General features: G+C 37.9%; 1 protein-coding gene across 2 annotated transcripts; it reads right to left on the bottom strand.

The window, feature by feature from the left end:
• Nucleotides 1–613: 613 nt before the first annotated feature.
• Nucleotides 614–16195, bottom strand: LOC131251248 (tyrosyl-DNA phosphodiesterase 1-like). 2 transcript variants are annotated; one of them, XM_058251866.1, is made up of 4 exons: nt 16072–16195; nt 3384–3481; nt 1707–1810; nt 614–874 (listed from the first exon to the last, which is right to left on the bottom strand). In XM_058251866.1, the coding sequence occupies exons 1-4, from the start codon at nt 16172–16174 to the stop codon at nt 871–873; spliced, it is 309 nt and encodes a 102-aa protein (XP_058107849.1). In that variant the 5' UTR covers nt 16175–16195; the 3' UTR covers nt 614–870. The 2 variants fall into 2 exon arrangements, with proteins under 2 accessions (XP_058107849.1, XP_058107848.1); XM_058251865.1 differs by having other exon boundaries at nt 614–802.
• Between the last annotated feature and the right edge of the window lie 246 nt (nt 16196–16441).

Below are 16441 nucleotides of genomic sequence, written 5' to 3'. Positions count from 1 at the left end.
GGTTCTGGTTTAGGTTTAGGTTAAGGTTAAGGTTATAGGTTTAGGTTTAGGGATTTGAGAATAGGTTATAGGATTAGGTTTAGGTTTAGGTTATAGGTTATAGGTTATAGGTTTCGGTTATAGGTGTACGTTTAGGTTTAGGTTTAGGGATTTGAGAATAGGTTTAGGTTTAGGTTTAGGTTTCGATTATAAGTTATAGGTTTAAGTTTAGGTGTAGATTATAGGTGGGTTATAAGTTATAGGTTTGTGACGACCAAATGGAGTCTAATATGTTTAGGTTTAGATTATAGGTTATAGGTTACAGGTTTAGATTGAGGTTATAGGTTATACGTTTAGGAATTCAGGTTCGGGCATGTAATGATGTTTATTTATCATCCAATCTGTTCACAAGATCACACAGACAGTGATGAAGGGAAAAAATAAATATCAGCGGTTCCCACCTTCTAGGGATCCCTGCTCAACATCCGGATAACTCTGACGCACATCCAGATCTGCTTCATCAATTTCGAGATAATACATAAACATGGGCCTATCCAAATGGCCAGGCTACCCATATTGTTGTCCATAGAAAATGGACAGCTTCATCATGATCATAACAATGGTTCCTACCTTCCAGGGACTCCCACTCCACATCCGAATAGTTCCGACACATATACAGAAACAAACTAATTAGGAACTTATAACAACAAAAAGGTACCAGGTCTTTATGAGTTTTGAAGTGTCCGATCCAGAGAAAAATACCTCACAAGAATAGATCATTAGTTGGGAATTATTCTTCTGAAGTGAACCCCACACAGCTTCGCTAAGGTTTGCTGAAGTCAGGAGAAACCAACTGTTGAAAGAACTCGATCACTTTACAAGTAAAATCGCCTAACTAGCATGACATGGAAAGAGAATATATTGAAAAATAAAGAAATGTATCGTGGAAACCACAGAAGTATCATGTAACAAGATAGGGATGACTTCTAAAATAAGATTTTTACCATTTTATCAAGTGAACGTTTTTATATGAGGCATTGCACGTACATCAAGAGACTGAAAAGATTAGTACGCATCATATAATATTGTATGGAAAAGTACTGAGAGAATGCAGTGACATCTACAAGTGTAAAATATGACCCTTTTACAAGAACTGGCCAACTAAAACATGCATTTTATGACGTGATGAATCATGATTGCAAAAATTGTATTACATTCAAAAGATTTGAAGAGTCTTTAGATGAGTCAAAACATAAATTTCTTTCTTCATGTACGTTTTGATCTTTTTAATCAATAAAAAATATCACCATGGCATATAAGGAGTTTAAAAAAAAAAAAAAAAAAAACCTTTGTTGGTTGAAATGTAACAAAAATTACTATCAACATGTGTAAAACTGCCAACCTGTCCTTTTAGCATAACAAAAAGAACTCGATCTCCAATTGAAAGCATATTGGACTTTTTTTTTCCCTCGACGAGTCTGTACTTGAATTTCAATTATAGTGGGAAGCCGCTTCAAGAATGTTCTTAGATGGACCATCCTTGACTTTCAAAAAATGGTCATGCAATTCTAAGGATAGCGAGAACTCAAAAGAAGGAAAACTATGAAATCTGTGGTAAAATCTTCCAACTTTGCGCAGCAAGATGTTAAAGGATTAAATCTTTTAAAGGCAAAATGTAGAAAGCTACTTTCATAATCCTTGATAAGAACTAACAGAAACTAGCATACCCACGATCGGTGTGATCTGTTTTCCATCTTGCCCAATATTTCTTCAAGAAATCTTTCTCTACGTTCTTTTGTGGGCTTGGAATGGCATCACTAGCAGCATAACCCTGATGAGTGAAGCAAGGTATTAGGACGCTATGGGGATCTTTGCTGAAAAACAAGCAGTAGGATCATAGGAAGAAATTGTGGAACCTAACATAGAAACATTTATATAAAAAGACATTTGTAACCGTGTGAAATGATGATAGGCTCATGTTCAGTGTCCATCCTCTTGAAAGAGTGCCAAGGGGGTTTCTCATGGGCATTGCCCACCATATGTGGTCCTTATCCACAATATTTAAGGGATAGATTTTGGGGGGAATTAGATAATGTTAGAATCAGATGGAATCTTTTCTTTCTTTCTTTTTTTTTTTTTGGGAGGGTGTAAGTCATTCTACACTGAATGCGATTATTCTATTTCTACTGCATTGAGAAGTCTATCCGTCTTATATCTAAAAATAAAAAATAACAAAAAATCAGATAGAATCTCCCATGGTTTGCTTGTGGAAACTTTTATCTGTTTCTCACATGAAAGGAAAGGTTGTAGCAGGATCACACCCCTAGCAGGCATGTATTTTCTATTTCGGTGGACAGTCATGAACTAATTGACTTGTTGTTTGGGAGCTTGTTTTCACTTGGAAAAATAACCAAGAGATCCTTCTATGTCCACATTGCATAAGTTTCTTATATCTAGGGATTGGGAGGAACATTTCCTAGGCATATCCCAGTATGGTGTATACCATGGCCCACTTTTGATCATTGCCCCATTATTCTAGATCCCAATGCAGAAACTTGGGGCCCTCAAACTTGCGGTCTTCCAGATTTGCAGATACCTAATAATCATAGAGCTTTATTAATGGGATCATGTGGAATGTCATCCACTTTGTATCTTGGATGATGCCTTATATCCTCTAGTATTGTTATTTAATAAAATTCCAATATCCATTAAAAAAAATGGCTCAGGAAAGTATAACAGTCATGGAAAACAACCAAGTAATCTACCATTATCCATGGCAAAGAGAATTTCGAGCTTCTTAATGTATCAAAAGGTTTGCCTTGATCCCTTAGTTGGATTTGTTCTATTTTCTTTTCAGTGATCTATTTTTAGTTTTGTTTCCATTCCGATATGTAATTTTGCTATTGATAAAAAGGAAAGTAATACATGGTACAACGGCAAAGTATTCAGGAATAGGTTTACTCCAAAGAGCATCTGACATCCTCAACAGTAGGCCAAATTATCATTGCTTTCTCCAAGCCCAGAGGTTTTTTATCGTCAGATAAACCCAATGACATTGACAATACTTTTTATCGTCAGATAAACCCAATGACATTGACAATACTAATTCAGCCATCCAATTCTCACCCAAAGAACCAAGGGAGGAAAACTGAAAGAAGAAAGTGGAAATTACATTTTGACCTAATATACCATGTTCATATACATGCAACATTGGAGATATATGACGGATAGACTTATCAATGCAGTAGAAATAGAATAATTGCATTCAGTGTAGAATGACTTACACCCTCCAAATTAAAAACAAAAAAGAAAAATCAGTTGTGCAATTACCAAGAATGGGTAGTGTATTTCCTTCTAAAGATTTTACAAGTGTTATATTGAAGAAGAGAGTTAGCTGATCATACCTGATATACAAGAGGGGATCCTCGAAATTCTTTGTCAAAAACACAATCCTGCAGGATGGTCCATAGTTTCATATGGCCCCACTTTTTAAGGTTGGAACCTGCATGATAACCAAGAACAGATGCAATTAATCTGACCTGACAAGAGAGAGAGAGAGAGAGAGAGAGAGAGAGAGAGAGAGAGAGAGAGAGAGCTTCATCAGAATGAACAAGGATCAAGTCATATAAGCTCTAAAAGTTAGGTCCTTGCTCATGGTGGTAGACTCACAAGAGTTTCAACACGAGGTCATGGGTTCGAGTACCCATTGTGGTGAAAAAACCACTGTGGTGTGTGAGAGTGTGTGGGGGTGTGAGTGTGTTGGTAAAAAAATTTAAAAATAAAATCTGTGAAAGATAAATAAGGAAAAGGACACGATCAAGAAAATAGCCCTTTTCTTCTACAAAAGAGAAAATGACAAATCGCTGTAGGTTAGAATTGAAGATTACGAACAAGTTTTAGAATGTGCAGAATAACTAGAGATTGATGCCCAAAATTGTTTCATGAACAAGTAAAGAGTGCATGGATATATATATATATATATATATATATATATTCTCCTAAGAACCGGTTGATGCGTGCACAAAATCCGAACCATCCACTAGATGATTCATCCTCATGAAACCCCTAGGGCTCAAAAGTCAACTTGATCCGAAAACTGGTAGGCCATAGTAAAGTGGGAGGGTATTCCCACCCTTGATTTTCACAGAGCACACTTGAGTTGCAAAAGAACATGATTTTGGCCAAATCCTTCATCTAAGCTATATGGCCTAGATTGCATATACACATCACGCGAAATGAGTTCTCATGAGAAAATTTTCTCATGAGAACTGGTCCCTCCCTCCCTAAGTGTGTCAAAATTACAGTAGCAACTGGTCCCTCCCTCCCTAAGCGTGTCAAAATTACATTAGTAATAAACAACCAAAAGCCTTAACAAGAGGTGGGCAGTTAGATTATACTCCATTTCGACTCATTCCCTCTTGGGGTTGGAGATTCGCTCAACTCAAACAAACCAAATATTGAATGCATCGTCTGAAAAGTTCAACACATTGATAAGTGGATGTGTGGACACACATCACAAAATTCAAAAGGCGAAACAGGTAAGACTGCGAAACCTACCCTACTGCCCACTAATGCATCACGAGTTATGGCTATAAATATAACATCTAACACCATGTGTCAACCCCAGTCAGAAAATGAAGAACCCAGCATAGAACTTTAATTGCAAAAGCTGGTACAATTGTCCCTTGCCCCTTTGATGACCACCTAATTCTTAGAATATTCATTTTCAAGACTTAATCAGATATTTATGATTATATATTAATATTATAATGAAAAAATGTTTGTTGGTTGACTCTTTTATTTTAGCTCATCGATTTTATTTTTTTTATCATTTCCTTTAAGGCTGCCTCTAGCCTCAAGCAATTATTCCTTCTTAGCCATTATGAGGAATCATGAGACCCATCCCCAACCCAAACCAGTTTTGCTCATCCAGTAAAAATCAGTATTGTTGGAGATACTACTTAAACTGTTGCATCATAAATGCGATCTAAAAGGTAAACAGAACTGTAGGCAAAGGATGCAGTGATTCAGATAGAGCCACCGATATCAAACAACGTAGGCAACAAGAAAATAAATACAATAAGATGAGAAAGATAGCTTAGAAAAGTGTGTGCATATGACATATTCTCCTATAAACCCACTGGACATTAATGAAAGCAGTTATCCTTTAAGGTCCTGTTTAATAGAGAAATCACAAGATTCACAGTAAATAGTATAGTACAACTATAGAAGCTATCACTACAAGAAAAACGGGCAAAGGCTTAGAAAAGTGTGTGCATATGACTTATGGATTTGAATACAAAGAAGCTGATTTTCAAAAAATAAAAACAAAAAATAGGCCAAACACAAACTCCGGTGAGCCACAACACGGAACAATGAGGGAGGATGCCCCTGAAAGTGCCCTGGTTTGTTAATTAGCGTGAGTGTTGAGTCGGACAGACTGTAGAGCCTCATAGGAAGATCAATTCAAGCGTCTGCCTCAACCGGGATGTGTGCAAGCTCGCCTCAAGTAAATCTAAGCCTCACATCTCATGTCCCAAAACACCAGGTATATAAACCCTTAAAACAAACTAGAACATCATATGGTTTTAAAGTTGAGAAAACTTTTTCAAAATCAGAAAATTCTCTAAGTTTTCTTGCTTTGTCGATTTTATCGATACACTTCTCGATATAATCGATTTGTGCTGTTGATGTCCTCGATACTTAAATGATATTATCGAAATGAGGACAAAATACGTCCAGCAATCGCATATAGCTCTGGACAGATTTATCAATATATCAATATATATATCGATATCATCGATATTTGAATCTCAAGTCCTTCGATGGTGACTCGATAATATCGACAGACAGATCTCCAGCGCCCCTATTTTTACTTAAGAAAATCACATGCGTATCGATATATCGAAGTCGTTCTCGATACCATCAAAGTTCAAATCTCAATGATATCAGAAGGCTCTCGATGTTATCGGTCATGGGCGCCTAAGTTCTCCAGCAATTATTTCAGGATTGTTTATCTGCGATCGAGGGGCACTCGATAGAATCGATATTCAAATATTGATGATATCGGTACGGTTTTGATGGCATCGAATAAGGACAGAAACTGTCCAATAAGCTTAAACGAAAATCCTTTGGATTTATCGATGCATCGACACTATATCGATATCATCGACATTCAAATTTCGAAGATATCGAAGGTCCCTTGATCATTCTTGTAAACTTGAAATATTTCATAGCAAGTCTCTCTCATTTTCAAGTGTCGATGAATCGAAACTCTCATCGATGATATTGGAGTTCGAAATCCGATGAAATCGATACATGTTTTGATTCCCTCGACCAGCTAGCAAAAGGTTTCAAAAGCATATGACATTTGAGTTTGTGTCATCGACAAGCCAGTCGATGCAATCGAGAGTATACGCTCGATGATATCGACCCCACTCAATGATGTCGAAATCTGTCATAAATGTGACCGTTTTATATCCATTGGAACCTTTTTACCTATATAAAGAGAGCTTGTCTATTGTTGCTGGCAGAGAAAGAAGAGAATGCTTTTGAGTGTTTTAACTTAGATCATATACTTAAAGCCTTTTCTCTCAAGGGAGTTCATCCTCCAATCCACCCTCATTATTGATATTCAATAGAGTAGATTAGGGAATGAACTTCTGTATTTAAGGATCCTCCGGTTACTACCTTAATGGCAAATCATTAAGCTGGGATGCCTTAAATGCATAGATAATTGGAATCGCTCTATCTTCTTAATAGAAAAACATTTAGAGAGTAGGATTCCATCATAACTTTGACCCAACCCGTTGCCATATATTGGTACATCATTTGAGTTGCGGATCAAGGAAGCAGAAGACTCTTCATTAACATAGGAGGAGATCTTCATCAATGAGTTGAATGAGACTCATCCACTTATCTGTAAGTAGCTAGAGTCCAGAGGACCCTTTGATCATTCCTCTGTAGGATTGGGTCTAAGGTGTTTCTCACCCTTGCAAGCCCTCGTAGGAGGCCTCTGACAGGAGTGTACGTGGTGGGTGTGTTATCTAGACCCTTGCTCTTTGGAGAGCATAAACATTCGGTTGAAGGTGAACTTGTCTAAAACCTTAGGTTAGAGGTGAACCGTATGAAACCTCAGTTAGGGTCTTATGGAAGATTCTTAGCCAGTGTTCCTAAAAGTTTATGCGTTGTGTTGACCCTTACTCGTGAGAGCGTAAACAGTCAGCCTCAGTGTAGGTTGTAAAGGTTGAAGGTGAACCTGATTTAAAACCTTAAGTTTGAGGTGAACCGCTGTGAAACCTCCTTAGTGAAATCCAGTACACTCAAGGGTTGAGTGCGGTTACCAGGAGTGGAGTAGACAAGTAGTCGAACCACTATAAAAATGACTGTATTTGAGATTATTATTCTTTTATTTGTGTAATTTTCTTTAATATTTTCATATCTAAATATCTGAGATCACACTTCACACATATACACAGTCATATCCATCATAAACTAGTTTACGTATTGTTCACTTATTAAATAGTTTGTGATTGGATCCTCTACCAGTCTTGGAAGCTAGTAGAGTTACTTTTGAGTAATCCTAATATGAGCTTGTTGTTAGGATTAGTGCGATAGGATTTTAAATAAACTATAAAAACTTTAAAAGTCCTATTCACCCCCCGTCTACGACATATTGGCATATTCCTACTTCAACTAAAGCAGTCCTCACCGCAATTTCAATTGGTATCAGAGCGGGTCTCTCTTTAAGGGCTTCACCGCCTAGAGAGTGATCTTAACTGAAGAAGGAATCATGATAAAAAAGGTCCCAGAGGATGTAACAGATCAAAACAATTGCCTTGTAATCCATACTGCTCTGAAAGCTGGCAATAGTTCAAAATGGTATCTTGATAGTGGATGCTCCAGACACATGACTAGTGATCAAACTCACTTTTGTGAGTATTCAAACTTTGATGGAGGTTCAATTACATTTGGAGATAGTAGCTCATCCAAAATAGTTGGACAAGGAATAGTAGCTGTACCAGGCCTTCCAAAAATCAAACATGTCCTTTGTGTAGAAAGCCTGAAACATAATCCCCTCAGTATCCCCAAATCTGTGATAAGGAACATCTGGTCACCTTCTCAAAAGATGTGTATAGAATTTTAGATCATACAGGAAAATCTCTCATAAAAGGCTTACGTACTAATGATAACTGTTATATTATTAAAAGTACAAATGAGAGTGTGTTATCCACAAAATGTAACATGGCTGTAAATGATGAATCCAAATTATGGCACCAAAGGTTGGGACATGTTCACTATCGAAATCTAGCTAAGCTAAGTTCAAAAAATTTGGTTAGAGGTCTTCCCAAAATTAGAAAAGAAGAGAAAATTGTCTATGGAGAATGTCTAAAAGGAAAACCGGTAAAAGTCGTCCACAAAAAAACAACCACCATAGCAACAACGAAACCCTTGGATTTGCCGCATATGGACCTGGTTGGCCCAACCAAAGTGGAAAGCCATGGCAAGAAAAGATACTTCCTGGTGATAGTAGATGACTATACTAGATTTACTTGGGTCGCATTCTTCGAGAAAAATCAGATGCCTTTGAAGAATTTGTAATTTTGGCATAACGACTTCAAAATGAAAAAGGATATTGCATCAATCGAATCAGAAGTGACCATGGTGGGGAATTTGAAAATGAAAAATTTGAAAAATATTGCAATGAAAAGGAATTCGTCATGAATTCTTAGCCCCAAAAACCCCACAGCAAAATGGAGTCATTGAAAGAAAAAAATCAGGTGTTACAAGAAATGGGATCAGTTATGCTAAATGGGAAAGATATGGCAAAAAGTTTCTGGGCAGAAGCTGTCAATGCCGCCTGCTACATCATAAATAGAGTATATCTTAGAGCAGGCCTGAATAAAACTCCATACGAACTATGGTATGAGAAATTACCAAGTGTGAAATATTTTCGGGTGTTTGGTAGTAAATGCTACATGTTAAGAGACAGAGATCACCTTGAAAAATTTGAGTCTAAAAGTGATGAAGGTATGTTTCTAGGATATGCAATGAATAGTGGTTCTTTTAGAGTATACAACCTGAAAACCCTTACTATTCAAGAGTCTGTCAATATGGTAATTGATGATCATTCGCATGAAGAAAATACCCCTGTAAATGAATTAGAAGATGATGTAGATTCATGCGTACTAGATAAATCTGATAACAAATCTCCATCATCCATTGAACCTCAACCTTCATCTGACATACCTATCATAAAGGATCACCCTCGAGAGCAAATTATTGGAGATCCTAATGACGGTGTGAAAACTAGAAGGTAGATAGAAAATATCTATAGTCATTTCTACTTTACCTCAAAGATTGAACCCAAGAATATTGTAGAAGCTCTTCAAGATAAAAACTGGATAAATGCCATGCAAGAAGAACTTCAATAATTTCAGAGAAATGAGGTATGGGAATTGGTTTCTAGGCCACTCAACACAAATGTCATAGGAACCAAACGGGTGTTCAAGAATAAATCCGATGAATCCGGGAATGTGATAAAAAAACAAGGCCATGCTTGTAGCTTAAGGATACTCACAGATAGAAGGAATTGATTTTGATGAGACATTTGCTCTGGTAACTCGCCTTGAATCTATTAGAATTCTTATGTCTGTTGCATGTGCATTGAAGTTTAAATTATTTTAAATGGACGTAAAAAGTGCCTTCCTTAATGAGGATCTTGCTGAAGAAGTTTATGTAGAACAACTGAAGGGATTTTTAGATCTTATGAATCCCCATCACGTTTATCGTCTGAACAAAGCTCTCTATGGTCTCAAACAAGCACCACGTGCTTGGTATGAACGATTAACAAAATTTCTTTTGGACCATGAATTCTGCAGAGAAAGTTTAGATAAGACACTGTTTACCCAAAGGATAAGAGACTCATTGCTTATTGCACAAATTTATGTGGATGATATAGTCTTTGGCTCAACATGTGAAGATGAGACATACAAGTTTGCCGACCTCATGAAATCAGAATTTGAAATGAGTATGGTTGGTGAACTAAATTTTTTTCTAGGATTACAAGTCAAGCAGCTAAATGACGGAATCTTCATTTGTCAGACCAAGTATGCAAATGATTTGGTAAAAAGGTTTGGCCTCGATTCTGGTCACACGTATCATACTCCCATGAGCACCACACTCAAACTCTTCAAGAGGGTGGATCAACATCTTTTTCGAAGTATGATAGGAAGTCTGCTTTATGTCACAACTAGTCGTCCAGATATATCCTTTAGTGTGGGGGTATGTGCTCGATATCAGGTAGATCCTAAGGAATCCCACCTAACGACTGTTAAAAGGATTATTAAGTATGTAGCAAGCACTACCACCTTTGGTCTATGGTACTCATTTGAAACATCCACCATTATTGCAGGATACTCTAATGCAGATTAGGCTGGAAATTTGGATGATCGGAAATCAACAAGTGGAGGATGTTTTTATATTGGAAATTGTTTGGTCTCCTGGCAAAGTATAAAAATAAAACTCAGTATCACTATCTACTGTTGAGGCTGAATACATTGTTGCAGGAAGTTGTTGTGCACAACTCCTTTAGATGAAAGAAATGTTGTTAGACTACGGAATCACTCAACCCACAATGAGTCTGTTCTGTGATAACATAAGTACGATCAACATTTCAAAGAATCCTGTCCAGCATTCTCGGACCAAGCACATTAACATCCGTCATCACTTTATCGAAGAACTTGTTGAAGACAAGATAATTACATTAGATTATGTTTCCACAAAAAAACAACTCACAGATATCCTCACTAAACATCTTAATACAAATAGGTTTAGTGATCTTCAAAAGTCCATTGGAGTATGCACTCAGTGAAAAATATCCCAGTATCCATAAGCCACATAGGTAAATCTTCACACTGGGACATTTATGGTTAAGTGTTAGCCTCAAGTCTAACCCTTATATATTAACCATGTTAGTTTTTGGGATGCTAGGCTATAACATTCTCAATGATATATAAATTGTGTTCAAAATTTATAGTTCGATGATATTGATATCCAAACGTCGATGAAATCGAAAAATCTCGAGAATGCAAAGTAATAACCAACGGTCTTTCCCAATGGTTGGACTGAACCAATTTTCACCAGATATTGGCATTCTCCCAATAGTCATTAGCACGGTCTTCAATGTCATTATAAGCTTGATATCGATGTCATTAATACGGGATCGATATGAACGAAGGCGCTCCTATAAGAACAAAGTTCATTTTCAGACTTCAACATCTCATACCTATTCACTTCTCTAATTGCTTCTCATAAGAAAAATCATGCATAAAGGGAAAGGTAAGTCTTGTCTCTCCCTACAATCAAAGAATATGCAATCAGAATCCCGTAGGGGTCAACACATTCCAATAGAAGGACGTCCATTCACCACTGTTGAACATCTAGTGCTTAATAGTGCTATTGAACCTTTTGGAGTGGACCTACTTGTGGAAGTAATAGGTTGGCAGAACATCCTCAATCTTGGAGGATCGTATCAACTAGGGGTGATCCATGATTTTTTCAATCACTGTCGAGTCATTAGTACTGATCCCCCTAGCATTCAAGTTGAACTAGCACATTACTCCATGATTATCACTCCGATCACCTTGGCTCACCTTCTAGATCTTGATGTCACTCGGATCCCAATGACTAACATGAATCTCAATGGTTTGGGTGTATGCGGAGAAATCACTCATGCATTATGACAAGGCACTACTATTCCACAAAATGATGAAAATTTGCTTCACATCAACTATCTTGGACCCACTTTCAAAATTCTTCATAGCATTTTTGGGTCTAATGTATATCCCTGTGATGTCGAAGGAAATCATCTCTCTCCATTTGTGATCAATGTGCTGTATGATGTATACCAAGAAAATCAAGTGTGCCTGCCGACTCTTCTCCTCAAGCAAATCATTCATGTCATCCAAGGCAATTATCAGGAGAAACTATCCTTTCTGGTGCTCATATGCAAAATAACTCATCATGCGGGGCTCCCTGCCACATCTGATGCTGTGTATCCTGAAGCATGGTTCGATAGTGATGCCGCTCAAGAGGCCCAGCAGCTATGTCCGTCTTTGTCTCTCCCCAGATAGAGCTTTCCCATGCCAAGGGGCATACAACATGCTCAAACATCAGCTCGGCCTACACATGGTGGGTCCAATCGCATGCCGATAGTCAGCCCAGAGTCTATCACAAACCGCTAGTCCCATCACCTAAAATGACACCTACTGAATGGGATGGCAGGACTGGAGGAACGTCTGCACAACTGTGAAAGGCATCTCACCACAATTGAAGAAAAAGTTGACGTTCTCCAACAAACAACTCAACAAGTGGTGGAATTTCTCATGCATAACAATCCGCAAGGACATCGAGCACATACAGTTACCATTGGATTGCTAAGCGTGTCTATTTTGTGTTAATCTCTCTCTTTCTACCTGTCTCATGTTAACTCTTAAGTAGTTTATTTTTTATGCTTCTAGATATGGCTGATTATAATTCACTATTTTTACTGCCATGATTTTGTCTTATCTGTCCCCTGGTGTATTCCATTTCTGACAAATGGAACGCATGTGATGTTTCTGATGAATATTTTATCTACTTCTATCACTACCTTATTTGATCTGATATGCATACATAGTTTCTGAATATGATGTCTGATTAAACTCTGCTAATCATTATACATCTTTATTCTACATGTGTATGCTCTCAAAATAGTGGTTCTCCCAAATACTTCAAGCTTCAATCAATATCAACTACTATATCTTTGTCAATGACTGACAAAAAGGGGGAGAACAGTTCAAACACCCCGAATGGAAAACTGTATATCTGCTTAAATGATGTTGCAGGTGTTAAGGGGAGCAGCTGCACCAAGAAAAGGGGAGTTTACAGTTAGGGGGAGTAGATAATAGGCTGTGTACATGGTTTCATTAGAAATTGTAAAATTGTGTCAAAAGCATGTACACACAATTTAGGATGTGGTTGTCTAGATACTGTTCTAGGGTGTTTTGGTATTTTGTAATGTAATTGACAAAGGGGGAGATTGAAAGTGCCCTGATTTTTCAATTAGCGTGAGTGTTGAGTCGGACAGACTGTAGAGCCTCATAGAAAGATCAATTCAAGCTTCTACCTCAACCGGGATGTGTGCAAGCTCGCCTCAAGTAAATCTAAGTTCACATCCCATGTCCCAAAACACCAGGTATATAAACCCTTAAAACAAACTAGAACATCATAGGGTTTTAAAGTTGAGAAAACTTTTTCAAAATCAAAAAATTCTCTAAGTTTTCTTGCTTTGTCAATTTTATTGATACACTTCTCGATAAAATTGACTTGTGCTGTCAATGTCCTCGATACTTAAACAATATCATCGAAATGAGAGCAATCGCATATATCTCCAGACGGATTTATCAATATATCGATATACATATTGATATCATTAATATTTGAATCTCGAGTCCATTGATGGTGACTCGATAAAATCGACAGACAGATCTCCGGCACCCTATTTTTACTTGAGAAAATCACATGTGCATCGATATATCGAAGTCGTTCTAGATACCATCGAAGTTCAAATCTCGATAATATCGGAAGGCTCTCGATGTTATCGGTCATGGGCGCCTAAGTTCTCCAGCAATTATTCCAGGATTGTTTATTTGCGATCGAGGGGCACTTGATAGAATCGATATTCAAATATCGATGATATCGGTACAGTTTCGATGGCATCGAACAGGGACAGAAACTGTCTAGCAAGCTTAAACGAACATTCTTTGGATTTATCGATGCATCGACACTATATCGATATCATCGACATTCAAATTCTGATGATCTCGAAGGTCCCTCGATGATTCTTGTAAACCTGAAATATTTTATAGCAAGTCTCTCTCATTTTCAAGTGTCAATGAATCGAACCTCTCATCAATGATATCGGAGTTCGAAATCCGATGAAATCGATATGTGTTTCGATTCCCTCGACCAGCTAGCAAAAGGTTTCAAAAGCATATGACATTTGAGTTTGTGTCTTTGAGCGGCCAGTCGATACAATCGAGAGTATAAGCTCGATGATATCGACCCCGCTCGATGATATCGAACTCTGTCATAAATGTGACCGTTTTATATCCGTTGGAACCTTTTTACCTATATAAAGAGAACTTGTCTATTGTTGCTGGTAGAGAAAGAAGAGAGTGCTTTTGAGTGTTTTACCTTAGATCATATACCTAAAGCCCTTTCTCTTAAGGGAGTTCATCCTCCAATCCACCCTTATCATTGACATTCAATAGAGTGGATTGGGGAATGAACTTCCGCATTCAAGGATCCTCCATCTACTACCTTAATGGCAAATCATTAAGCTGGAATGCCTTGAATGCATAAATGATTGGAATCACTCTATCTTCCTAATAGGAAAATATTTAGAGAGTAGGATTCCATCATAACCTTGACCCAACCCGTCGCCATATATTGGTACATCATTTGAGTTGCGGATCAAGGAAGCAGAAGACTCTTCATCAACAAAGGGGGAGATCTTCATCAATGAGTTGAATGAGACTCATCCACTTATCTTTAAGTAACTAGAGTCCAAAGGACCCTTTAATCATTCCTCTGTAGGATTGGGTCTAAGGTGTTTCTCACCCTTGCAAGCCCTCGTAGGAGGCCTCCGACAGGAGTGTACATGGTGGGTGCATTGTCTAGACCCTTGCTCTTTGGAGAGCATAAACATTCGGTTGAAGGTGAACTTGTCTAAAACCTTAGGTTAGAGGTAAACCGTGTGAAACCTCAGTTAGGGTCTTATGGAAGATCCTTGGCTAGTGTGCCTAAAAGTGGGTGTGTTGTGTTGACCGTTACTCGTGAGAGCATAAACAGTCAGCCTCAGTGTAGGTTGTAAAGGTTAAAAGTGAACCTGATTTAAAACCTTAGGTTTGAGGTGAACCGCTGTGAAACCTCCTTAGTGAAATCCGGTACACTTAAGGGTTGAGTGCGGTTACCGGGGTGGAGTAGACATGTAGTCAAACCACTATAAAAATGACTATGTTTGAGATTGTTATTCTTTTGTTTGTGTAATTTTCTTTAATATTCTCATATCTGAATATCTAAGATCACACCTCACACACATACACAGTCATATCCATCATAAACTAGTTTGCGTATTGTTCACTTATTAAATAGTTTGTGATTGGATCCTCTACCAGGCTTGGAAGCTAGTAGAGTTACTTTTGAGTAATCCTAAAATGAGCTTGTTGTTAGGATTAGTACAATAGGATTTTAAATAAACCATAAAAACTTTAAAAGTCCTATTCACCCCCCCTCGAGGACATATTGGCATATTCCTACTTCAACTAAAGCAGTCCTCACCGCAATTTCAACCCCACCTCAAAAACATATCATAGTGTCAATGGAGCTTAGTATCATGTGTATATGCCATCCAAACACTTGTACAATCTAAAACACAGCTAATTAGGGCAAAACATTTTACATTTTCTCTTCCGAAGGAACTGTTGAATGGATGACCTAGATCAACCCCATTCTGTTTCCTGAGGGGGCATTTCATAATGGTGGGACCATTTCAAGTGACCCAGATCGTTTGCATACACGCCCTGTTGTCAATGGACAAGAAACGAAAGAATCCCCTCCATAAGACATCCCGACCATCCGATTCGACAACTTCCATTTTCTCTCTGGATACAGACAGGCTGGCTAAAATTTTCATTATAACTGCCCATTTGTAGGACAATAACCAGACAACTAGGAATATCCAGTAGCAAAGACTTTCGCAGCATCACACACTCATGCAAGAACCATCCAGGTGAACGGTTTGGATCATTGTAATGTGGGACCCACCTGTAATGCCGGTTCTGATGGAAAATTTCTACTAATTCGAGACTCAGCAATAAAAAAATAATAATACAACAAAAGTGCGGAAATAGAGAATTCATTTCACCTAAGAAAAGAGGAGCAAACCCTAGAAATCATTAAAAATAAGTGAAGAAAAAGGAAAAACAGATTTTGAAAATAACATAGCTAAATTAAAAAGCATAAAAAAAGAAAAGAAAAGAAGGCTACCTGATTTAAGGAGAGAGAGGGAAATGGATCGAAGTGAGCTGTTTCCGGTGGAGATTTCGACAGAGAAGCAATTAAAAATGTTTCTTTCAGATTCCCATTTCATCTCAAGGAGAAACACACACTAGGTTTTTTTAAAAAAAAACAAATAAAAATGGGTGAGGAGAATGAGAGAGATGGAGCAGAGATCGGGAGGGAGAGAGGGGATTAGGGAACGAAGAGAGAGAGAGAGAGAGAGAGAGAGAGAGAGAGAGAGAGAGAGAGAGATATCCTTTTTGGGTGCGGCTCTGTTTTGAGTGCGTGCCCAAATTTGGGCCGGACGAATGTGACGGTGCGGACAGGGGCTTCGTGGGGCCCACCATGATGTATTTGA

Source organism: Magnolia sinica, chromosome 7 (assembly GCF_029962835.1).
Source record: "Magnolia sinica isolate HGM2019 chromosome 7, MsV1, whole genome shotgun sequence".
Lineage (NCBI taxonomy): Eukaryota > Viridiplantae > Streptophyta > Magnoliopsida > Magnoliales > Magnoliaceae > Magnolia > Magnolia sinica.
Note: the sequence above shows the minus strand (reverse complement) of the source record. Positions and strands in the feature narration are given on the sequence as shown.

Bases quoted from the DNA above. Each gene is read 5' to 3' on its own strand.
- LOC131251248 (XM_058251865.1), bottom strand. From the start codon at position 16,174: ATGAAATGGGAATCTGAAAGAAACATTTTTAATTGCTTCTCTGTCGAA. The intron at 3,482-16,071 runs GTAGCCTTCTTT...GTTATCATGCAG, and splicing joins CCTCTCTCTCCTTAAATCAG to GTTCCAACCTTAAAAAGTGG. The intron at 1,811-3,383 runs GTATGATCAGCT...TTCACTCATCAG, and splicing joins GATCCCCTCTTGTATATCAG to GGTTATGCTGCTAGTGATGC.